The 26,473-nt window shown below is 42.1% G+C and overlaps 1 protein-coding gene across 8 annotated transcripts in view; it reads right to left on the bottom strand.

The window, feature by feature from the left end:
• Window positions 1-26,473, bottom strand: part of Syne2 (spectrin repeat containing nuclear envelope protein 2) — a 309,215-nt gene that overhangs the window by 196,288 nt on the left and 86,454 nt on the right. For all 8 annotated transcript variants that reach the window (XM_076921989.1, XM_076921988.1, XM_076921985.1 and 5 more), the window contains exons 12-25: window positions 25,296-25,460; window positions 24,281-24,393; window positions 22,192-22,354; window positions 20,615-20,693; window positions 20,187-20,374; window positions 18,458-18,622; window positions 17,027-17,149; window positions 13,941-14,111; window positions 8,639-8,797; window positions 8,168-8,341; window positions 5,738-5,872; window positions 3,690-3,848; window positions 909-1,120; window positions 672-762 (exon numbers count right to left, since the gene is read on the bottom strand). In XM_076921989.1, coding sequence (XP_076778104.1) covers window positions 672-762; window positions 909-1,120; window positions 3,690-3,848; window positions 5,738-5,872; window positions 8,168-8,341; window positions 8,639-8,797; window positions 13,941-14,111; window positions 17,027-17,149; window positions 18,458-18,622; window positions 20,187-20,374; window positions 20,615-20,693; window positions 22,192-22,354; window positions 24,281-24,393; window positions 25,296-25,460 — 2,097 coding nt within the window. The remainder of the gene's footprint in view (window positions 1-671; window positions 763-908; window positions 1,121-3,689; window positions 3,849-5,737; window positions 5,873-8,167; window positions 8,342-8,638; window positions 8,798-13,940; window positions 14,112-17,026; window positions 17,150-18,457; window positions 18,623-20,186; window positions 20,375-20,614; window positions 20,694-22,191; window positions 22,355-24,280; window positions 24,394-25,295; window positions 25,461-26,473) is intronic.

Consider the following 26,473-nt stretch of genomic DNA (forward strand, 5'->3'; position numbering starts at 1 on the left):
AATGCTTTATGCATTTAGGGATGGTTCTTTATAGCCAAAATCAGGAAAGGATACAAGTCCTTGAGATGTCTCTCCTCAGAGCAAAACCTCTCACAGACACCTATTGGGCTGACCGTGACCTTCTAATTGATAAAGGAACACTGTCAGGCTCCAGTGCTTGACTCTGCATCAGACCTCACAGGCTCAGTCAAAGGTGAAAACCCTGAACACAAGTGTTTCTCAGCCCTTTCCAAAAACCTGTTGGCTGGCACCCACACTGTGCTGTGTGGCAAATGCCAATTTCTGTACCTTCAGCAATCAGTAAATCCAATTCGCAAGGGAAACAAAACTCATCCTACCAAGAAGTCAAGTGAGTCCATTCATTTCAACATATCTGGCTGTCCGTGAAGACAGAAGCCAGCCTCGTCGACCTCAACAGTAGCAGACACACTTTGTCTTCAGGATTTGCTGCGGACACTCTCACTGGGACACTCTCAGTAGATTGCTAAGCACACCATAGCTTCGGTTGCCATCATTCTAACTCTCTGAGGAGTGGCCTGCCTTGCGTTTCGTAAGGTGGGGAATCTTAATTGATGGTGACAATCAGATAATAGACCGATGCTCATGAGAACCGGATGGCTGCCCACTTAACCTATATAAAGACTGTGAAACTTAACGCCCGTATTTAACACCTTTTCAGTTGGCAGCTGGTTATCTGGTATCTCCCGTGGTGCCTCGCCATGGGCATCCCTTCTGCCGTTCTCAGTTGTGATCAAGGCACCCCTAGGAAGGAAGCACAATTGGATATTAAAATAGAATAGGGGGAACATGGAACCTAAAAAACCATGGTCATCCAAATGTCATTTGGTTGTGCAAACATCTTTTTCTGGCTTTGCTCTGGAGCATGGCTCTTCTTACAAAGCACTAACCTCTCCTTAGGTGCACCTCCCTGGGAGGACCGCAGGGTCGTGTGAATCTCAGAAGCACATTTCAGAAGTCTCTCTATCTTTTGTTCATAGACTCGGAGAGCTTTCTTCAATTCCTGCTGGTCCTCTGGTGATGTCAGCTCCTCACACAGTACCCTCAAGACACCCACATGGTGTTCCAGCTGGCACTCGATGCTTTCTGGAGAAAAGCAAGCCTGAAGGAAGGAAGAAAGCCGGGCTTCAGCTGAGGGCATATGACCAGAAACTCCCGCTGTGTGCGTGACTCTGACAGCATGCTCTTTTATGAACCGTCTGCTATGCGTTGAGTATGGTCAGGGTTTATGGACCGTCTGCTATGCGTTGAGTATGGTCAGGGTTTATGGACCGTCTGCTATGCATTGAGTATGGTCAGGGTTTATGGACCGTCCGCTATGCATTGAGTATGGTCAGGGTTTATGGACCGTCTGCTATGCATTGAGTATGGTCAGGGTTTATGGACCGTCTGCTATGCGTTGAGTATGGTCAGGGTTTATGGACCGTCCGCTATGCGTTGAGTATGGTCAGGGTTTATGGACCGTCCGCTATGCGTTGAGTATGGTCAGGGTTTATGGACCGTCTGCTATGCGTTGAGTATGGTCAGGGTTTATGGACCGTCTGCTATGCGTTGCGTATGGTCAGGGTTTATGGACTGTCTGCTATGCACTGAGTATGGTTACAGGGACTAGGGAAAAGCAATTAGGAAGCCGGCCCTGAAAGAGTCCCATTTCAGTAACTGACATGCAAATGATGGTCTGTAACATCATGACGTTATGAGAACACCACCACCTGCCTGCTTCACAGAGGGAGCCATCCGAGCGGGATGTGGAAGGGACGAGGAGTTCTCTAAGGGTGACTGGAGGATTGTCTTAGATTCTCTTCCTGTGGATATAGCCAAACATCCTGACGAAAGCAACTTAAGGAGGAAGGGTTTAGTTTGTCTCACGGTTCCAAATATAGCCCACCATAGCAGGAAGGTCAGGAAGCGGGAGCTAGAGGCAGCTGGTCACATGGCTCCCATGACCAGGAAACAGAAGGATGACTGCAAGCTAGCACTGAGCTCACTCCTTTACCTCACACAGTCTGGGATCCCCCTGCCTAAGGATAGCCCTATACATCTGTCAATCAAGATGACCCCCCACAGGCATGCCAAGAGACCCATCTCCCAGGCAACTCAGCTTCTGTCAAGCTGACAATTGACACTGTCATCACAGAGAAGTCATCTCCACCAGTGACGGAAGATGACAGGTAGTAAAGGTTCTGAGAGCACAGGTCCCTGCTGCTGTTGGAGTACCCAGTCTAGGAGAGAGACACTGAGAGGATGTCCTGGATCCATCTGAAGATCTTAGGGCCATCCTTGGAGAGGGGAGAGGGTTACCACTGGGAGGCAGTAAAATGGGATCTGGGCTTCAAAAGACCAGTTCTGGGGCCTGGGGATATCTCTGAGTTGGTAGAGTGCCTGTCTTATGTGCATGATACCTTTGACTTCAATTCCCAGTACTGTCCCCTACTCAGCAAACCAGCAAACTGTTGAGGTGAAAGAGGATGAAGCCATTTTCTTCCTAACAGAATAAGAGAAGGGGCAACACGGTGGATGGAAGAGAAGAAACTGCTGTGTTAATGGAACTGGCCTCTCAGTAACTTGGCTACATCTGGGGGAGGGGGGAAGGAGAAAATCGTGGAGACAGCATAGCCTGGTGAGGAGGAGAGGAGAGAGCAAAGTTTGAGAGGTAAGGTTACTGATTCCATTCCAGACACAGGAACCTAAAGTCTCAGATGTATACTTGTGATGCCCACCAGTCAGGAACAGACTGTAGAGATGGGGGTTGGTGGAGGGAGGGGTCTGCCAGAGAAAGACTTGGACACAGCCCTAAACAGACGAATAGTCTTACAAAATTGCATAGTTAGGATGGATACAAGTACTGAAAACTGTAGAGTGTCACTTCCAAAAACTAAAACATTAAGGAAAAGTAATGAAAATGGAAAAATTTGTAAAGGATAGTAAAAATGTAGTGCTCTCTCTCTCTCTCTCTCTCTCTCTCTCTCTCTCTCTCTGTATGTGTGTTACAGATATATCGATATATCTTCTATGTGTATATATATTATAGACACATACATATATATGTGTATACACACACACACACACACACATTATATATATATATATCTGTACAAGCAAGAGTAACATTGTGAGAGCCACAGAAACTGACAGTTAAGAAGAAATGAAAACAGAGCCGGAGCAAGCGGGGCCGGAGCAAGCTGGACTGGGGCCGGAGTGAGCACGGCCAGAGCAAGAGGGAAAAAGGAAGAAGGGGGGGAAAAAGAAGAAATGAAAAGAGGACTGAGCCCTGTCAACCACACAAACCCAATCAAATAGGCTGGAGACAAAAAGAAATCATCAGACCGGCCCCCAAGTCCTGCATGACCTGATTCGTTCATTTTTACAAAAGCTCTGCTTTTGGTGACTCCGTATCCTTATATATAAAACTATCTGTACTGCAGCAGTAGTTGAGACAGTTATGAGCAGTCTCAGGAGCAGGCAGTACCCAACCATCATGATCGAAACAATGAACAAAAAACTCAGGTAAAAAGCACAGGATCCAGTTAGAGCCCATACTGAGTAGCAAGTCCAGGGAAGTAAGCAGGCTCAAGAGATTTCCATGGCACAGCCAGTCGGAGGCCGTGAGCTTACACAGTGGTTACCCAACCGACATGAAGGCAAACAGCAGTGGGCCTGTGTGGCTTTACCTCGTGCTCCTTTCGGAGGCCCCTGGTCCTCCCTCTACGGATGAGCTTCTTCTCTTTATTTATTTGCTTTTCAAGTTTTGCAATATTGTCTTTAAGCTTTCCTTCTTCAATGTCTATTTTTAGTTGTTGGAGATACAAAGAAATTTCTTGATGAAGAGGCTGCAAAGGACAAAGGAGTGTATCAATCACAAGAGGACACAGTACACTGACTCTCTCTCCAGTTACAACAAGACAGCCATGGAAACAACAGGAAGGAAGCAAAGCCTGCACAACCTGTTCATTCACCCTCTTTGTCTTTGGGAAGAGTGTTTAAAAACATCCCAGATCCGGAAACCTATTTCTTTTTCTTTCTAACAACTAAAAAAAATATGTTTTGAACTGTGAAAGGTGCTGTCGAGAAAATGAAATAAAAGCTACGGTCTGGGGAGAATAAACATTAAAAAGACATCTAAGCTAAAGAGACACGACAAACATATGAAATCTGTGTCCTGGATGGTGTCCTGGGGCAGACAAAAAGTATTACAGGGGTCAGCACGAATCTGAGAATGCACAAGCTTTAGTTACTATAACGCCCCCTTACTGGCTCACTCACTAGGACATATTCCTTCATTAGAACTCTCTGATCTGTGTCTGCACTGATTCTCTGAAGTGAAAACTGCTCTAAAATAAGAGCCCACTCAAAATCCCAGCACTTGAGAGGCAGACGCAGGTGGATATCTGTGAGTTCAATGCTAGCCTAGTGAATTCCAAGCCAACCAAGGCTACAGATGAGACCCTGTCTAAAAAACAAAACAAAAATAAGTGTGTCCAGAAAATCATTAATATATTTTAATCTAATTACATAGATATCCCTTGATCCAGAACCCCCTTCCCACTGGAGATACTACTAAAATCTGAGGACACTTCAGTCCTTTTTGAAAAGTGCCATATTATAGCCGGGCAGTGGTGGCACACGCCTTTAATCCCAGCACTTGGGAGGCAGAGGCAGGCGGATTTCTGAGTTCACAGCCAACCTGGTCTACAGAGTGAGTTCCAGGACAGCCAGGACTACACAGAGAAACCCTGTCTCGAAAAAACAAAACAAACAAACAAACAAACAAACCGAAAAAGAAAGAAAGAAAAGTGCCATATTATCTACACACTACAAGTCATTTCTAGATTATATATAATACCTAGCATAATGTTATGTTATGCAAATAGCTGGTATACTATATTGTTTAATGAATCATGGATGGGGTTGGGACAAGGCCATACACCTTCGGAGTAGACACAAGTCTTTTTTTTTCAAACAATTTTGACCCACAGTTGGTTGAATGCATGGACACAGAACCCAAAGATACGGAGAACTGAGTATACACATCAGACACATACAGATACATTCATAATATAATTATCACTTACTGAACATATCCTCTATGACCTATGTAAATCTTTGTAATAACCTGCCAATTAAATTGTGTTATTCTCATTTTACCAGTGTGGTTTCCAAAAGTTTAGTAACCTGCCCAGGGTCACAGTTTTCCCTCCACAAAAGCATCTCCCTGCTTGGCTAGGGAAATCTGAATGGACACCGTCCACTCAATCAGGATCTCATTATCTCAGTCAGGATCCATTCAGGAAATCAGAAACATGCCCAACTTTTCATTCTGGGGCTCCAGGCATGAAAATTTAGACCAGTTAAACTAAGAAGGAAAAGTTGGTCTATCAAAAAGCAACAAGAGAAAGCTTCTCTGTCCCTGGGCTTGAGGTCTTCCTGGAGCCTAGGGAAGAGAGAGCCATGGGTTTCCCATGCTGGAGAAGAAGACAAGCAGCTGCTGAGACATTGTGGAGAGGCAGAGAAAGAAACAACGTAGGCATCTTGCTTCTTCCAGATGCCCTCGGATCTGTAAGGTGTTCTCACTGGCTGAGACAGACTCCAGTTTAACAGAGCCTGGGACCAGCACCTCTAATGCAATCGTATCACAGACTAGATAAAGGAAGCCTGTCATAGCTCTGAAGATGACCAAGCACAAGACCAGAGCCACAACCCAAGGCCTTGAGGCTCTCACCTCCCACTTGGCCCTCGCCTCTCGACTCTGTTCTTCCAGCTGCAGCTTCGCACCACCGGGGACAGTACACTTCAGTTCTTCAACAGCTTGCACATACTTGGCCAGACTATTGGTATTAAAAAGTTCCAATGCTTCCTGAAAAAGAATTATGAAAATCTGATGATACTGCCAGATCCTGTGAGCTAACTTGGTATGTCTTGAGCAGGAAGGACCAGCGTGGGAGTTGATGGTGATGCTATGGATACACACAGAAGGCATTTGGTAGAAAGTCGGGACAGATGACCTATTTCCATAGCTTGACTTCTTTTTTTTTTGGGGGGGGGGGGTTGAGACAGGGTTTCTCTGTGTAGCCCTGGCTGTCCTGGAACTCACTCTGTAGACCAGGCTGGCCTCGAACTCAGAAATCCGCCTGCCTCTGCCTCACAAGTGCTGGGATTAAAGGCGTGTGCCCCCACCGCCCGGCTTTGACTTCTTTCAAAAAAGATTACAACTGTGTTTTATTGGAAGGTCTTTACCTACTTGGTATTTGAAACGATAACATTAGCATACACAAGAAGGCAAAAACGTACTGGAGGAATTTATTGCGCAAACATTTAACACTCTGCAAGAGCAATGTTGTGTAGCCAGAGGTACCATTCATTACCTCATTATCAACTTAAAGTTTTGCCCAAGGCCTGTCCACAGACAGTTCCACCCCAAAGAAAGAGCTGCATTAAACAGCTGGGGACAGACTTGCTGGATCTGTGTCTGCCCCTCCCCTGACATGTTCTCTGAGAGCAGGAACCTGGCTTAGGTAGCCAATGAATGGCAGACCCAAAACCAGGTTGGAAAGTTTCTGAAAAATGCTGGAAATCCACAGGAAAAGGAAGGATTCTGGAAAAGGCAATCAAATAGGGTAGAGACTTGTTCATTCACACAATGTGCATTTATTAAGCACCAACTGTAGACACAACACAACACCCTTCTCTCGGTCTTCCCTGATAAGTGAACATCCACCCTGTTGGTGTGAGTGCCCACTACCTTCCCATCGGTGGAGAGCAGGGCTGTCAGGATAGTCCCCACCAGGGCCTGGGATGACTTTTGTGATGAAAATGTTTGTTCACTAAATGTGCCAGTCCAAATAGAGAATCCCCAGCCTCAAATGAGGAAAATAGGACAAAGGCTAATGTTTTTCCTCACCTGGAACCTCAACTTTTCTTCTCTTTCCTTCACTCATTTTTTTAAAATTTATGCATAGGTCTGTCTATCTGTCTATCTGTCTGTCTGTCTGTGTGATCATCTGTATGTAGGTGTCTGTGGAGGCCAGAAGAGGCTATTAGATCCCCTGAAACTGAAATTACAAGCAGTTATAAGCTGCCCAATGTTGGTTCTGAGAACCAAACACAGGTCCTCTGCAAAAACAGGTGCTCTGGACCATGGGGCCATCTCCCCAGTCAATGTCTCTGCTTCTTTCCTAGCCCACATATGGATTCTTCTGAAATCCACTGTAGCAACTAACTGACCGAGTGACCTCTTGCTTTTCTGAATCTTAGGTAGCTAGGACTGGCCTCCAAGTCCTAGATAGTGTAGAAGAAAACTGGGGACTCCCGATTCTCCTGCCTCAGCCTCCTGAGTTCTGAGATTCCAGGAGTATGCTACTGGCAAGTTGTCGAGGCTCCCACTGACACACACACACACACACACAGAGAGAGAGAGACAGACAGACACACAGACACAGAGACAGACAGACACACATACAGACAGAGATATACACAGGCAGACACACTTACACATACACACACATAAAGAGACACACATACACTACAGACTCACGTGGGGAATGGACTAGCTGAGAAAAGGAAAGGTCAACGGGAGGGAAGGGGCTGAGAAAAATATTTTCATGTATGAAAATATCACAACAAAAGTTAATACTATGTGTAATATAGATGCGCATACACACACACACACACACACACACACACCTAGTAACTAATAAATAAATAACCCCACAAATAGCAAGCCTATACAAAACTATACTATTGGGTCCTTAAGTTACAGATAAGTATATGATTATGAATATTTTTTCCAAAGGAATTTAATAATAGCACTTATATTCACAGAGTTTAAACTAACAATATGCTTCTATGCACCTTTTGCCATTTAGAGCCTCAGCAAATCAGGTACCTGGGCTGTACTGAATTAATACACTCATTTTACACTTAAAAAAAAAAAACAAAAGAAAGCCAGAGAAGCACAGCCAGAATCAGCTGTGTTCTCTGTACCATTCTTTACCTGAATATTTACTTTTAATACTCTCAGGTGAACAACATCTAATACCGGGAAAACTTTTCAAGTTAACAGTAATTCTGTATGTAATTCAGTGAAGGAGCCATCCACATGTCAAGCACACGGAGAGACGACAACTTGTCCCCGTGGGAACAAGCTTCCCACCTTGAACTTTGAGATGAGTCCACCAGGGCGCTCTCTTTGCCCAAGCAGCTGCTCAGCTCTGGAGATGGAGGACAGCAGCTCCTTCTGTGCCTCCTCCACCTTCAGCCTCACGTCTAGCCCCAGTGGCTCGCCACTTAAGTTCTTCAACACTGCAGACAATTCTACCATGGTGATCTGTGAAGGAAAAACATAAGTTTTTCAAGTTAACAGCTGGGCTGACTTCTTAAGTAAAACCTCGTGTTTCCATTTTTTTTTTCTAGTAGTTTATATTTTATAATCAGGCGCATAAATGTATAATTGAAAACATCTCTATTTTCCAATATGCTCTACATTATAAGGAAATGAAATAATGTAAAATTAATATTTTATAAAGTATTTCCAAGATTCAGGTCCGATCTTCCTCTTGGTTCACCCACCAACCATTTGGTTCTTAGCAATGAATTCATTCAATCAAGAGCATTAACTAGAGACCTGAACTCCCTCCGTAGCTTCTTGAATCTTTGCCTGAAGGCCAGCTCTGAGGACATTTTGGAAGGACTCCCGGTTCGAAGCACTTTGAACATCCATCTGTAACGTATCTTCCGTTCTGGCCAGAAGTTCCTCATACATAGAGCCTTTAGCAATAAGATGCTATAAAACAAACCAGAGATGGCAGTAAATATTCAGATTCTAAGTCAAACACTTGTATAACATCAGGAAATTGGAAAATGGTAACTGTTAATCCAGAATGAGGCAAACTTGTACTCTAAAAAATGTTCTTATTAAAAACATTTTGAGGCAGGGATGTCGTTCGGTTGCAATAGTGCTTGGTTTCTATGTGCGCCACTGAGTTCCGTTCACCATATAAAATCAGGAGTGCAGGAACACAGCCGTGATCAGAGGTTCAAGGGCATCCTCGGCTTACAGCAAGTTCGAAGCCAACCTGGAATACAATCGACACTACCCCAAAATATAAATAAATAAATAAATAAATAAATAAATAAATAAGGGTTGGAGGAGTTGGAGCAATGGCTCCAACGTAAAAAAACACTTGCTTCTCTTGCAGAGGACACAAGTTTGGGTCCCAATCCCCATCAGATGGCTAATAGCTGCCTGTAACTCAAGCTTCAGGAAGACACCCTCTTCTGTCTTCACAGGCATGTGCTCAAAACCATACAGAGATGCACACACGCACATGTAGACACATAAATTTTGCCAGGTATATGGCACATGCCTTTAATCCCAGAATTTGGGAGATAGAGGCAGGTAGATCTCTGAGTTTGAGACCAGCATGGTTTACACAATAAGTTCTAGGACAGCCAGGACTATATATCCTGCTTCAAAACAACAACAACAAAAACCCACAAAAACCAAAACAAACAAACCAAACCAAAACAAACAAAAAAAACAAAACAAACAAAAAACTCCAAGCAAACAAAAAGAATAAATAAAAAATAGATCTTAAAAAAATAGATCTTTAAAAAATAGATCTTAAAATTTTAAAAATAAGCAAAACATTTGAAATACTATATTAACATGTTCAGATTCTGGCCAGATCTTTTATAGAATTTTTATTATCCACTTTACATCCTGACCACAGCCCCCTTCCCTCTTCTCTTCCCAGTCTTACCCTTACACATCCCTCTCCTTATTGTCCCTCCCCTTCTCCTTAGAAAAGGGAGCCCCTCTTGGGTACCACCCCATACTGGGACATCCAGTCCTAGCAGGACTGGGCACATCCTCTCTCACTGAGGCCCAACCAGGCAGTCGGGTAGGGGAAGGGAATCCAATGACAGGAAACAGAGACTGAGATAGCCCGTTGCACTTTTTAGAGCACCCACATGAAGACTTTTAGAGGCCTTTAAAAAGGAAATGGATAAACCCCTTAAAGAAATACAGGAAAATACAATTAAACAGGTGAAGGAAATAAATAAAACTGTGCAAGACCTGAGAGTGGAAATCAAAGCAATAAAGAAAACACAGACTGAGGGACTGGAGATGAGAAACCTGGGAAGAGAACAGGAACTACAGACGCAAGCATCACCAACAGAACACAGGAGATGGAAGAGAGAATCTCAGGCGTAGAAGATACAACTGAAGAAACTGATATATCAATCAAAGAAAACGTTAAACCTAAAAAATTCCCAACACAAAAGGTCCAGGAAATCTGGGATACCATGAAAAGACCTAACCTAAGAATAACAGGAATAGAAGAAGGTGAAGAGTCCCAGATCCAAAGACCAGAAAACATTTTCAACAAGATCATAGAAGAAAACTTACCCACTTAAAAAAAATAGAATATTCTTTATAAACATTCCAATAAAATAAAAACTAGAGCTAAATAATGCCAATTAAAAATAAATTGGGAGAAGAATAACTTTTAAAAATAAAATTGTCCTTAGTCAAACTTGAAGGGGATTCAATAAATGTTATTAGAGAAAATGACTACTAAAATAATCTTTTAAAAACTGTGTTTTAAGACGTATAAAAATAAATTCCAGATGGGTCAGAAATTGATATGTAAAAATTGTTCTACTCAACGAAGAACAAATTCTTCAAGAAAATCAACGTGCTGCCTGGAGGCGACTGTCTTCAGGAATACAAGTAGAGAAAGACATGTCTGTAGAAAGGCACGCACTTTCTCTGTAAAACAAGCTACTAAAAGGGTAATGGCTTAGTTTAAAAAAAATACTTGACACAGGAATGAAAATAGATCAGAGTTCAAAGAGCTTATGTAATTCTTTTTTTTTTTTTTTTTTTTTTTGGTTTTTTCCAGACAGGGTTTCTCTGTGTAGTCCTGGCTATTCTGGAACTTACTCTGTAGACCAGGCTGGCCTTGAACTCAGAAATCCACCTGCCTCTGCCTCCCAAGTGCTGGGATTAAAGGCATGTGCCACCACCGCCCGGCCAAAGAGCTTATGTAATTCATTAAGAAAATTCCAAAAACCCCAGTCTGATGGCTGCAGTCCTGACCAAACAGGAAGCTGAGGCAGGAGGTCACCAAGTCAGGCCTGCTTGGTTACAGAATGGCTTCAAGGCCAGTCTGTGAAACCTAGTGAAACCCTTTCTTAAAGTAAAAAGTACAAAAAGGACTGGCACTATAGTGCAATTGCAGGTGCCTGCCTAGGATGTTCAAGGTCCTGGGTTCAATCCCCAGTAACACACATGCAGGCACACACACACACACACACACACACACACACACACACAGAGAGAGAGAGAGAGAGAGAGAGAGAGAGAGAGAGAGAGAGAGAGAGAGAGAGAGACATATGCACAGTCCCCCAAAAAGTTAAAACCCAAAGAAAACTGTGAAAAAAAAAAAAAGAACATATACTACACAGAATTACATGTCTAACAAGCATATGTGATTGCTATTCCTGCTTGTCAACTTGACTATATCTAGAATGAACTACAATCCAAAAATGGAGGGCACATCTATGATCCAGATTTTGAGGCATAGTGGCCAGGAAAAGCTTAGGTCCAGGCAAGGTATAACATGGCTTTAATCCCAGGAAACAAAGGCGAGCAGATCTCTAAATTCAAGGCTAGCCTGGGATAGAAAAAGTTCCAAATCCAGGTGTGGTGCTACAGCCCTTTAATCTGGGCCACACCTTCTGCTGGAAGCCTATGTAAGGACAATTGAAAAGGGAAGTGTTTGTTCTTTGTCGTGCTTGCATTAACTTGCTAGCACATCTGTTGAACCTTCTTCTTCAAAATTCCACCTTCTACAGAAGACCAGCTGACACATCCAGCCTCTCGAGACTGAGCAAGTATTAGATTCTTGGACTTTGTATTCCCAGCTACGGGTTGTTGGGTAAGTTGGACCGCAGACTGTCAGTCATTGCAATTACTTCCCTTAATATATAGAGATATTCCACAGGTTCTGTGGCTCTAGAGAACCCTAATACAGCATATAAAAAATAACTCAATCTTATATGTAAATAATGACTTTCTAGCCAGCAAGTTAGCATTAAAAAAAAAAAGTTAATTGCATCTCAGGAGCAGGAGGGATGGGATAAACCAGGAGTCAGGCAGGGAAACCAAGCATGCACAGGATAAACCAGGAGTCAGGCAGGGAAACCAAGCATGCACAGGCAGCTTTGACTGGATTCCATGTAGCAGAAGAGTGGTGGTTTTATCTTTACAATATTAGAACATTCACTTCTAATTCTGACTTTTTAATTTTTTTTTTAATTATATAAAAAGTAACAAATGAGCTCATATGATAGACGGGGTAGTGCGTGAAGAGAAGGCCCCTTTCTCCAGCCTCCTCACTCAGCTCACAGTCACTCATGAGCATTGACTGTAACGTATTTCTGTGTCTCTGCCAGGGACTGAGTACAGGCAGGGCCAAGACACATGAGGAAGTTATTGTTCTCTTCTTACAGACATAAATGTATAAAGTATGAAAGCATAACTCTTAAACAGATACCTCATCCACATTATTAAGATTAGAAGTCCTTCTAATCTTAAACTACATCTGGCCTGGCACTGTGCTGTTCATCTGGTCTCTTACACCCAGGAGGTCCAGTCAGGAAGGATCAGGTATTTGAGGCCAGCCCAACTACTCAAATTCTGTCTCACCCAATTCCCCCCCCCAATTATGTATATGTATATAATGTATACATATATATGTATATATATAATAAATAAAATATATGATCTATTATTTTGATAGATCAGTAGAGGTTACTGTAGAGATTACTTAACTCTCTAATTACTGAGGTGATTACAGCATGATTATATTCTTACTCTTTTTTTAAGAAGGATCATTGTTATTGGTTTTATAATAGTTGCAAAATAATTTGAAATGGAAACAAGGAAATCATACTCTAGGGCCCACAAGATATCTCTGTTGGTAAGGGTTCTTGCCATCATGCCTAACAATCTGAGTTTAATCCCTGGGGCCCATGTGGCATAAGAAGAGATTTAATTCCTGACGGTTACTCTGATAGCCTTCATGTGCAATGTGGCATGGTGCCCCCACACAAAGTAAATGAATGTAATTAAAGAAAAAAAAAAAACACTTAAAATTATGCTGTTTAACTGTTTAACATTGGATACCTATTTCATTTCTTTCACTAAAACAAATTGCAGATGATCTAAATTTTAAAAAATGAAATTAATAAAACTAGCAAATAAAGTTCTTTTAATGTTATTTTGTAAGAATACTTTTCAAACTACTAAGTTATGGCCATCACAAACGATGAAAATGTTGCAGGTTGAGCTATATATAGGCCTTTCCAGCAACGTAGACGTAGAAAAGTAGGCAAGTGGTCCTTTACTCCGTAAACTTCCTATCTGGCCCCAGATACAACGTGCTCTCCTGACGTTACAGCCGGAACTCAGTAAGAATCCTCCCTCAGTTATCCCAAGTAACAGTGAGATACACTTGCACTTGTTGCTTCTTACTCAAGGCAACTTCAAGAGGATGAACGCAGAATGAAGTTTAAACACGCCAGTCACCCCTCCATCGGTAGTCGGGGACGGCACAGATTACGTAATCCGTATGTTCCTACTGTAGCTAGCCACCAAAGACTTACTCCACTCATCTTCCTGCCTCTCATACAGAATATTACAATCCACACATTATAGGCAGGGAAATGAGTCAAGACCTTCTACATATAAGACATTCAAGCATATTAAGTGAAGAACATCTTAGAATTTCCCAATTAAAAAAAATAAATAAATGCAGGCTCATTACTCTTTACTTTGGCATTTTTTTGTTTATCTTAAAACACAAACCCATGTGAGTTTCACGAATGTTCCCTCTTAAACATGGTCACGTTCATACCTGCAAGGTGTCCGCTGAGGAGCCATCCTCATCTTGATGTCGAAGGAGATCCAAGGTGGATTTGGACTCTGACTCCCAGAATTCCACCTGTTTGATGAGTTCTTTAACCTCTTCGTTCACTTTCAATTGTCTGGCTGAGTCTTCATCTTCTACTTCCTGCTTTTCCACAGCCTAGAACGTTCAGAGCGATCACTTAAGAAGATGTCATTGCAATATGAGAACATTGTTATATCACCATCCTAAAGAATGGGCATTCAACACCAAGTTGAATTAAGTGCTTGCTTAATGACAAGGACAGAGAAACACACCAGGTATCTATTCCTAATGAGTTAGAAATGTATTAGGTTTTCTGCCACTGCGTGAACATCACAAAGCAAACATCCGTATACAGACCCAGATGGTAGAGCCTACTAGAAGTCTAAGCTTTGTGTTAGAGGTACTGTCGCACATTTGGTCTGCACACAACTGTGCACTTGTGATGTAAGGCCTTAGTTTGACTGTGATAACATGAAAGGACACATCACTTTATAGATGAGAAGATCGATCATGCATATTATTTTAATTATATCATTTCTGTCAGCTAGATATTATCTCGTTCTCTAACACTGAAGCTTAGAAAAGTAAACTGAACAAACTTGAGTAAACTCATATACAATTAAATTTAGCTATTACTAACAGTAATTATATAATATTCTCAAAAAGAGATTCAGAGCCAGGCACGAGGTCACACATCTCTAATCCCAGCATTCAGGGGTCCATTATTCTGAGGACTGTAATCTCTAGGACAACCTGGGTTATGTAGAAATACTATGTCTGAAAGGGAAAAAAAAGTAAAAATGAATACTCAGTATGATAGCTTGTGTCTGTAGTCAGCACTCAGGAGGCTAAGTCAAAGGCTAAGTCTATGAGTTTGAGGACAGGCTGGGCTATATAGAAAGACTCTATCACAAACACACACACACACACTTAAAATAATAAAAAAGTCTCAGACAAAATTTCAAAAATGATTAAATCTGTTCTCACTAACAATCTCTCAGTATTCTGTAGGCTGGTAGCTCTGCACAACCAAGAGTTTCGAAGTTGGGTTTAGCTAGGCATACTGGCGCCCACCTTTAATCCCAGCACTCAGGATCTCTCCTGAGTTTGACAGAGTTTGACACCACTCTGGCTTACTTACTGAGTTCGAGTGTAGCCAGGGTTACACAGAGAAAACTTGTAATCAACACACACACACACACACACACACACACACACACACACACATATCTGAACTTTTTAAGGGTTCAGAGACATATTTTTAAACACATAGAGATCCTTCCAGATTTTCTTTTATTACATTCCCTCCCTTCCTTCCTTCCTTCCTTCCTTCCTTCCTTCCTTCCTTTCTTCCTTCTTTCTCCTCCTCTTCCTCCTCCTCCTCCTCCTCCTCCTCCTCCTCTCTTCTTCTTCTTCTTCTTCTTCTTCTTCTTCTTCTTCTTCTTCTTCTTCTTCTTCTTCTTCTTCTTCTTCTCTCTCTCTCTCTCTCTCTCTCTCTCTCTCTCTCTCTCTCTCTCTTCTTTTTTATGCAGTGGTACAGACGAACCCCCAGCTTCCTGCATACTGGACAAGAGAGTGCTCTGTCTTTATGCCATTGACCCATTAGGCATTCTTTTTCCTTTCAATTTTAATTTTATGTGTATCAGTGTTTATTTGTGTAGGGATAATGTTTATATGCACTGTGTGAAGGTGTGTCTTTGTTCTTCTTGCCTGCCTAAAGCACCTTCTGATTGGTCAAAATAAAAAGCTGATGGCCAATAAGCTGAGACAGGATTAGAAGGTGGGACAACCAGAGAGAGAGAGAGAGAGAGAGAGAGAGAGAGAGAGAGAGAGAGAGAGAGAGAGAGAAAACCTCTGGGAAATAGTCAGGTGTGAGATTTGCCATCCAGATTTGGAGTAAGTTGAACGTATGAAACTGAGGAGAGGTGACCAGCTATGTGGCAGACATAGAAAAGTATAAATATAGTATAAAATAGTATAAACATAGTATAGTATAATTGAGTTATGAGCTAGTTGGAGGAGAAGAAGCCTAGCTTAAAGCCTAGGCATTTATTAATAAATAATTAAGCCTCTGAGTCATCATTCAGGAATTGGGGTATGGGTGGAAAACCCGGAAGTTATAGCCTGCATATATGTTTGTATACCTGGTGTGCATTAGATGCCTACAGAAGTGAGAAGAGATAGTTGGATCCCTGGAACTGGAGTTATAGTCGGTTGTGGATCATCACGTGGGTGGCTGGGATTTGAACCTGGATACTAGACAAGAGCAGCAAGGACTCTTAAACCCTGAGCCATCCCTCCATCCATTAGGGATTCTTATTTCCGAAAACATTAGCACTCCTTCTGCCAGCTGGCTAAAGGCATTCAAAATCACTTATGTAAGGTGATACGGCTGGTTTTTAGGGTGTGGCACATATCTGAAGTCATAGGCATTACTGTTACACATGTATTTTTGGTTCCGTTTTCATAGTCTTACTTACAGTCTGATGTCCTCCAATTGACCACAACAAACAATATTAGTTATACTTTCTTCCCTTCCACAAAGTAAGCAACACAAAAAGAGGTTGGTGGCTAGCCAACGCTGGAAGTCACCAGGTGTGCCCAACCCACAGGCCTCACGTGGCTCAGAAGACCTACAAGATGGCCCAGCACAAAGTCGCAAACTGATTTACATGGATAGGTTGGCTTGCTGCTTGCTGTCTGGGTAACTCAGCTGCCAGCTCTTGAGGATAAATTCTATAGGTGATAGCAGGTTGGCCACACCTGATAGAGCATTTTCAAACACTAGTCAGAAGACTTCCAAAGAAAATACAAACTTGACTGGCACCATTCAAAAGTCCTACTTTTATTGACATAGAAGCATGGAGTTGGGGGGCTGAGAAGCATGAAGTGACTTCATGAGTGGACCCACGGAAGCAATCGTGTCCTTAATCAACTGTGTTGTGACGGTTACCTAGCAATGCATACCCACTTTCTCACCATCCTTTCCTACGGAAAAGTAACAAAGCTGCATCATCCCTCTGTGCGTGGGCCAAGTGTACCAGCCTTACCTTTATGTCCTCACCATGGCTCCCACCAGCCTCCACTGACGGAGCTGACTCCTTAGACAGACTCGGTCCAGACTTGTCCCCAGTGGGCTGGTCCTGAATTTTCACAAGCGGCAGTTTCAGCTCCTAGAAAAATTCATTTTGTAAGTTTCGTGCTCATGTTTCTACTTCTTTGATAACATGTATCAAACATAGTAAGTGGAAAAATATAGTTAAATATACTTTTAAGATGTATCAGTTATCAATAGTGTTGTGAAATGTCTATTTATGGCCAGGTGTGGTGGTGCACACCTGAAATCCCAGCACTTGGAAGATGGAGTCAGGAAAACCAAGTATGCAAATCAGCTATCAAAACAGCTCGTCACACACACACACACAAAACTGTCTACTAAAAATTGTTATGAATAAGTAAAATTATAATTTAAATTTTTTTATTATAGTTCTGTTTTATGATAAATGTTAATGTAAAGATAAATAAGATCATGTATAGGCTCTTAAGGAGTTTGGATAGGTAAAGCAATGTTTATGTTTTTGGTAAAGGACATGCAGATATATATTAGAAAAGGCCCAAATGTTAAACGTTCTCTTCAGTATATGTGTACCCCAAATAAATTATGCATATGTTCATAACTCCAGTGGCTCTAGTAACCCACACAGCCAGAAGAACCAAAATGTGTATCATGTGATAGATAAACAAATACAGCCTGGCATATTCAGACACTAGACTTCTACTCTCCAATGAGAAGGAATGAAGTGCAGTTATACAGTACATCTGCATGAGCCTTAAAAGGGTGTTAAGCCAGTCATGAAACAGCACATATGATTCTAGTTATAAGAAAAGCCCCAAATAGCAAATCTATAGACAAAGAAAATGGACTGACGGTTATCTAGGCTGGGAGGTTGGAGAAGAGATACTGACAGAAGCTATAGGAGCATGGCATCTTCATGAAGCTATAGGTGTATATCATCTTCATGAAATGATGACAATGTTCTAAAACTGACAGCCAGGCAAGCGTGAGCTCAGGTCCCCAGCACCCATACAAAAGACAGGTAGAGTGGGACACACCTGTAATCCTGGTACTGAGGAGTTACAGACAGGCTCACTGGGGCTGGCTGGCCAGCTAGTCTAGCCTACTGGGGAGCTCCAGGTTCAGTGAAGGACATTGTCTCAAAAATAATGTGGACAGCAAATGAGAACACACGTGCACACACACACACACACGCACACGCGCACACACACACAAACACACTTACACACACAGGCGCGCGCACACCTACATGCATGAAGAGGTTTGCACAGATATCATATACTCCAAAAAGGCCTGACTGTACTGATGGCTCTACAGCTGTGTATCTGCTAATTACCACTGAGCTACACGTTTAATGACCAAATATTATATCCCCAGAAAGCTGTCTCCAGAAACAAGGACTTACGAGTGGAGTTTTTGTGATGAACTTTCTCCATCTTTTGTTCAGCCTTTTCAGTTCTTTAGAAACAGATGATGCAACTTCTGTACTGCTGACTTCAATCAGGAAACTCCCCACCTCATTCAGAGAAGTGTATTTTGCATTCCACTGCGAGAGGGTCTCAATGGGAACCTACAAAACAGATGAGTAACAGAAATGTTTAATGTTGTAATTGTATTTCTACTATCCATAATAAGTCTCTCCTAAGGCTTATTCTCAGCAAGACTGAGTGTACAGGCCTTTGAAGAGAAACTAACTTCCCTCCTAGAAAACTTTTCTAAGTGCCTGATAAACTAAGAAAGGTCCTCAGACTCATCTGATCAGTGAGGCCATACTGCCGTGGTAATGGTTTCAGTAGACGCAATGCTGCCTTGATACTGGTTTCATTTACTCTCAAGGCCAAGAATTTCCTATGTCATCTAGTCCAAATATGTATTACTGGCACAGTGTCCATGTGACAGATGCTACCAAGTCTCCTTTAAAATTAAAAGGCTCTTTCAAGATCTCTGGCAGCCCCAGAGCATCTCAGCAGAGGTTTACAGTCACATTCAAGATGGCAACATTCCCCAGGCTTATGTATATTTTAATTTCAGATCCTGAAAGACAGAAGAACTATTGGAAACCAATGATATAAACTTGTAGGACCAACACAGGTGACAAGGAGACGTGGGGACTTTCTAAGTACTCCTATACCCCCTGTATTTCTTTCGTACCAAGAACCTATTGTCCACAGAATAATTCTGCTCCGTTTGGAAAATGTTCAGTGTGAAAGGCTAGCTTGGTCCACTTTCAACAACGAAAACCAATGACAGAAGCAAATACTATTTCCTAGCTGGCATATAAAAATAATAATTACACTGACATTCCTTCCACATCTCTGATATTAAAATACACATAACTCAGAAAAGTTGCCATCTTGAACATACAATCCCGAACTTCTGCCATGATGCCAGGGATCTTGTTAGAGCTTTTTAACTCTGGAGTGGTCCCAGCAGCATCTATCTCCTAGAGCCCCTGCCACTACTAAGTTGTGGAACTAGAAACTAGATGACTTACATTGGGAAGTGTTAAATCATTCTTGGCCTGGAGAGGAAGTAAAACCATTACAAAGGTGGTATTGGCCTCTATTGATCAAGTGAGTCTGGGACCCTCTGTGGGAGGGAAATTCAGGAAAGATGCAGGTAAAAGGTTTTAACTAAATGGAAAATTATAATTCTCAAAAACAGTCATTTAGGTGGGCATGGTAGTATATGCCTGTGCAGTAAGGAAGTTCATGACAACAGAAGAGTCTGGACTCTGAAGCCAGCCTGGATCATATAGCCAAGAACCTGTCTCCAGGTTCTTGATAGAGTGATGCGTTTTCTAAAAGCTGTATTATTTATGTAAACGTGTGTGTGTGTGTGTGTGTGTGTGTGTGTGTGTGTATACAATGTGAAGAAAATACTCTCTGATAATTACATTAGGAAAAAAAAAAACTAAGTTTTTCCCAAGATCTTAAATTTTCTAGAAGATATGTTTACTTCTTTGTTGACACTCAGCCTTCGGAGTCAAAATGGGCTTCCAAACAAAAAGAAATAGAAAAGTTAAGTCTGGGTGGGCATTATCATGCATGCTTTTAATCCCAGATCTCAGAAGGCAGTAGTCAGTCTCCAAAAATAAAACATAAAACTGGGGCAGAACCACTGACTTCAAATACCTCTTTAATTTGTTCCTTCTTTGTCACCTCAAAAGAAGCCTTTAGTAGGGACAGGTCTTGCTCAAAAGTTGCCCAACACGCCAGTACTCTTTGAAGGGTGGCTTTGGTGTTATGGATGTCTTGTCTGCACGTGTGAACATTCTTTCCCAGCATCAGGTATTCCTCTTTAAGGCTCTCACATTCCCCGGCTACATCAGCAAAACAACAAGAACAAGTCTTACAAAACACTTTTTGTTTGTAAATAATATTAAGAAAATTAGTCGCATTAACCGACAAACAAGTTTGTTCCCTAACAATATTAAAAGCAAAAGAAAGATTCCTCCAAGGAAAATATGCATGGAAACAGTTCATGTCCAAACCATTAAAGTAAAACAAATGTCATCTTGAAATGACAGCTGTCCCATTAAAAAGCAACTAGGATACTTTACCCAAGTTCTTATACATTTCTTCACATTTTTGAAAAGAAGTGTCAAGTTGAGCTAGGAACTTTTTCTCTCCAGTAAATTTCTGTGGAGAGGAAAAAATATTGACAGATTTTACTTTTGAAGATGTGCCAAGAAATCCAGGTGTCAGTATGTGACATCAGTAAAGGGCAAGATTGCCAGCAATGTTTGAGTACGTCAATACCACCACGCTGCAGAGCAGAGAGGGAAGGAATGGTTCCTGAGGGGTGGCTAGGACTTAGGAGATGCGAGAGCACACAGATATTGACATTACGATTCATAACAGTAGCAAAATTATAGTTATGAAGTGGCAGCAAAAATAATTTTATGATTGGGGGGGTCACCAAACATAAGGAACTGTATTAAGTGTTTCACCATTAGGAACCTTAAGAACCACTGGTTATACTCTTATTTTGTACTTGATAACTACTACGATTACTGAACTAGTGAATGTAGACCCAAAGCTAAGCATGGTGGCATACGCCTGTAATCTAGCACTTACAAGGTAAAGGCAGACGGATCGGGTGTTTGAGGCCAACCTCATTATATAAGACCCTGTCTCAAAATACAAATTAACAAACAAAAGCCCAGAAAAAAATAAAACTTCAGAGGAGGCAAAAAGGTATGTGTAATCTTACTCTACATATTTTATATGTAAATAAAACCTAGCCCAGTTTAGAATGATGTCTCCAATTTGGAAGCACATAGTATTTAAATAATAAATTATAAACAAATACGTATGTCTTCATCATCCTTTTCCATTTTCCTCTGAAACTTATAATTTTGAGTTTTTCAAGTCTCCTAACCCTCCATTCCCAAAAGGAAAGGGGGGAGTGGTTGGGAGGGAGAAGAAAGATTAAAAACAGTAAAAATAAAAAAGGCAGTAGAGAAGGTGCCCAGTGCGGCTTCCATTTGACTATCTGCATAGACACACCTATGCCTGTAACATGATTTTCTTTGAAGCATTTAAACCATGTCCTATTCAAACTTGGTCGAAGGACAGCAAGATGGCGTCACAGTGCATAAGGCACTTGCCACCAAGCCTGAAGGACTGAGTTCGAGCCCTGGGACCCACATGATAGAGAAAATTGACTCCTATAGGATGTCATCTGACCTCCACATATATCCATGGCATGCACCAATGAATCAAAAGTAATTGAAACTGTATTTTTTAAATTTCAAAATAAAACTTGAGGGGCTAAGACCAAAGTTTTTGAGAGAGAGAGAGAGAGAGAGAGAGAGAGAGAGAGAGAGAGAGAGAGAACCGTAAAATGAAAGCATAAATTGAAAAAGAAAATGTAAGCAAAACCTTTGTAACAGGGAAAGACCAGAGCAGAACTTCCTTTGAAGCCTTAACCATTCTAACTCCATCTTGACCACTGCAATCCTCATCTTCTTTCTCATTCCTCAGCTGCTATTTGACCACCGCTGATGGTTTTCTCCAGGGTAACTGAAGCTAATGAACCCCACCAACACCCAAACCCAGACAGGGAGAATTCCTGAGCTAATCCAGAAGCAGGAAGTGGGAAGCCAATGCCCAGGCCCAGCCCGCAGCAACTCACATGCCAGTCTCCCAGCAGGATTCCCACAGACTCCTTGCTCCCATAGGTGCCGTTCCAAGCATCCAGCTTGGCCCTCGCTTCATCCAGCAAAGCGAGGACTGAGTACTTAGAGTCATGAAACTCCAGAAGTGGGATGAAGTTTTTATCCAAAACATTGTTGATGCTGGAAAATAGGCAGGTTTTAGAATTGACCAAAAGTCAGAAGTCTGTTTGGCATCTAAAGAAATACAGTGATTTAATTTTTCTATTCAAACACATAGAATTCAAATGTATCTTCAAAAGTGCCCCCAGCCTGTACCATGTGAATGTATGTGTGTCTGAGTGAGTGCGAATGTGTGTGTGCGTGAGTGTGTGTGCGTGAGTGTGTGTGAGAGTGTGTGTGTGTGTGAGTGCATGTATGTGAGTGTGTGTGTGAGTGTGTGTGAGTGTGTGTGTGAGTGCATGTGTGTGTGAGTGAGTGAGAGTGTGTGTGTGAGTGCGTGTGTGTGAGTGCGTGTGTGTGAGTGCGTGTGTGTGTGAGAGTGTGTGTGAGAGTGTGTGAGTGTGAGTGTGTTTGTGTGTGAGTGAGTGTGTGTATGTGTGAGAGTGTGTGTGTGAGTGAGTGCGTTTGTGTGTGTGTGTGTGTGTGAGTGTGTGAGTGTGTGTGAGAGTGTGTGAATGTGAGTGAGTGCGTTTGTGTGTGAGTGTGTGTATGTGAGAGTGTGAGTGTGAGTGAGTTTGTGTGTGAGAGTGTGTGTGTGTGTGTGTGTGTGAGAGAGAGAGAGAGTATGTGTGTGAGTGTCCTTCCATCCCTCTCTTCTCCTTTTAAAATAATGTAAAACAAACACCCTGGTAAGATATAAAGCAACATTTCAAAGGGAAAAATGTAACAGAATATATTCTGAAGAAATTATCCCTTATTAAGAAATCCTGTGAGCTAGAAAGATGGCTCAGTGGTTAAGTGAGCTGCTCTTCCAGAGGTTTGAGTTCAATTCCAGCACCCACATGGTTGTTCATGGCCATTGATAAAGGGATCTGATGCCCTCTTCTGGCATTCAGGTGCACATGCAGCAGAGCACTTGCACATAAAATAAATAAAAATAAAAGAAATCCTGTAAGAACACCCTAAAGAACAAAATATCTTAGGATTTAAAAGCTTCCGTACAGTTTGATGCAGCTACAATTTTTTAAAACTTACATATGAAGACAGCTTCACTATTGTCTTGCTATTGCCATAAGCTACTTATGAGTAAAGAAAAACAGAAGACAGTGTGGACAACATTCAGTTAAATGACTTTTAAATTAATAATGTATTTTTTAAGATTTTATGTTATTATTCATTGACATGTGTGTGCTCGTGTGTGTGTGTGTGTATCTGTCTGTCTGTGTGAATGATGGTGTCTAAAGAGGCCAGAAGAAGGTGTTGGATCCCCTGGAGATACAGCTGGTTGTGAGCCACTCTGCATAATTCCTGAGGAACTGAGCTTGGGTAAGAGCAGTAAGTGCTTTTACTCACCAAGACATCTCTCCAGCCCTTATATTGATTACATTTTACAGGTTTTATTAAAAATTTATTTTATTTATTTAGGTCTGTGTGTGTCTTCATGATTGTGTATGCACATGAGTGTGTGACTGTAGATGCTTATGCACACAGAGGCCAGAAAAAAAGCCTTAGTTCCCTCTGAGCTGGAGTTTTAGGTATCTACGGACCCAGGGTGGATACATGGGGCTGGAATCTAAACTCTGACCCTCATGATTTGCATAGCCAGGGTTCATCACTGATGAAGCATCTCTCCATCCCATTTTCACTCTATAAACATACGCTTATATACCCCCTGCCTTGATCTGGTACCCTTGTGAGGAGCCCATGTTTACAAATGTAAGAAGTGAGTGTCCTCAGAAAGACGAAGCTCCATCATAGGAGTCTGTTGTTCAGGGACACGGGATGTGAGCGTTTATGCTGCTACTGCAAAACCATGAAGGTATGATTATCAAGATGTCAGACGTTATCTGGAAGTCTCTATGTTTGTGGCATGCAAGCGATGTTATTGCTAGCATGAGCGGGAATCGCTCTCTTCAATCACAGAGCTTGTGAGTAGCTGTTACAAACCGTCTGGTCATTTCCTCGAGTTTAGCCGGAGGCACAGCCGGCAGGCTCTTCTCAGCTCTGGTTTCAAAGGCCAGAAGAACATTCAAATGATAGTCGAAGCTGCCCATCAGACTCTGAAATTTAGAAACATGAAAATCCAATTTATCTCTAAGTGCTACAAAGGAAGGAAAGTCCGTTATGCCTATGCTATATCTGTTTTCAAATAAATGTCAGAAAGCCTGATGGATCGATCAATTGACTGAAATACAGTCAGTCATATATTGTAAACTCTGCTGGCCTGGAACTCACTATGCACCCTAGACTAGCCTTAAACTTGTGGTAATGCTCCTGTCTCAGCCTTCAGAGTGCTATGCTCATAGGTACGAGCCACCATGTCTGGTTCTCATCTGTTCTTTTTACCTAAGATTTTCATATCCATTATTTCAGCATAAATGTTTTAAATGGGACATTTTCCCAAACGGTGGCAAGCAATGTCTTTGGCAAAGTCGTTAGCAAAATCCTTTGCTCTCCCAAGTCTCTCCATGCCTCTGGAGACATAACTGCTGGAACTCTCAGAAACCATATTTGCCCACACATTTGCAATGAGAACCCAATCACCCTCAATTTCTTCCCCTTGGCATCTTTTGGGTTGTTTCTTGGTTGGATGTCACAGCTGCTTTAGAGTCAACTGGACTCTACCTTTCCTGATTTCTGTCTTGAACAGCTCAACAGTGGTGAACATGAAAACACCTCCATTTAATTGGGGGTTGTTTGTGTCACAGGGTCTCATGTGGCCCAGGTTGCCTTAGATTTACTAGAAAGCCAAGAATCACCCTGAACTCCAGATCTCCTGTTCTACCTCCCAGGTGCTGGGATTACAGCTGGTGCTACCAGGAGAGTCTCTGGGTCGCAGGGGACACATGCTACACCACCCTCAGCCACCACCATATTTGATTCTCCTCTTCATAGAATACAGTTTTTCTCAAAGACAGATCCTAAGAAAGGGTTAATTTTTTCCATGAGTTTCTTTTCCCACCTTGAGTAGAGACATTTTCCCTTGGATCAAAGTCCTGGCTTCAGAGTAATTCTGGGAGGTCGGCACCCCTTCTTCCACAACTCCCTCTACATCCTTCAGCCACGCTTCAGTCTCTTTGAGCGGGGAGGGCAAGGCGTCATCCAGCTGGGCTTTCCATGCAGCGACCTGAAATAAGGCAGAGCCGTCAGCCAGCCCAGCCCACTTCTTCACCGACGTGTGTTTACTTCAAGTGCCTCAGAAAGCCTAGGCTGACTCACTAAAGGAATTTTATCAATGGGCAAACCTCTTAGTTCTAAATATTAGGAATTTTATCAATAAGCAAACCTCTTAGATCTAAATATTAGGAATTTTATCAATGGGCAAGCCTCTTAGATCTAAATATTATTTTACTAGTTACAGAGGAGGGATATAATTAGTTTAAACGCTGTCGGAACAGACACAAGGGGGAAAATATGGGGTTGGGAGAATCTCGAGTAAGTTGCATAGGGGAAATTGGAACTATTTAAAGTCATCCTCCAAACAGGGACAGTCACAGAAAGAACTGTCTAAAACACCACATGGTCACGTGTCCTTTGACTGGTTTTAGTCAGGGTTTCTAGATGAACAGAAATCCTCCTTAGGACAACACTGTAACCACACTTCACCCACACATACATGTACACATGTGCATGTGTACGCACGTGCACACACACACACACACACACACACACACACAGAGCTTGCTCTCTCACTAGCTCTAACCACAGGTCAACATTCCACCTGACCCTCCCTTCTTCCCTTCAGTAAATCCCATCTTGACCCAAGTCCTCATCTTCTACCCTGCAGGTTCTGGGGACCAAAGTAAGGTCATCGGGTTTTCTGCAAGCACATTTACCTCCCTAAAATAAATCCCTTATGATTTATGGAATTTAGTAAATGCTTGGTTGGCATGCCTATTTTTATATTCCTATATGCCCTGAGTTATAGAAAATGATTTTAAGAAAGAAAAGCACGAGAAGCTGAGGGAGCCCTGCTCTGACTCAACTCAAGCTCTCCATATTTTTAATGAAATCAAAACTTTTAGGAGACAAACAGTGGCAACATTTACCTTCGTTCCTTCTTATTCTGGAACAATGAACACACACACGCATACACACACACACACACACACACACACACACACGCACCCCCCCCCACAA

This window comes from Arvicanthis niloticus, chromosome 23, assembly GCF_011762505.2.
Source record: "Arvicanthis niloticus isolate mArvNil1 chromosome 23, mArvNil1.pat.X, whole genome shotgun sequence".
Taxonomy (NCBI): domain Eukaryota; kingdom Metazoa; phylum Chordata; class Mammalia; order Rodentia; family Muridae; genus Arvicanthis; species Arvicanthis niloticus.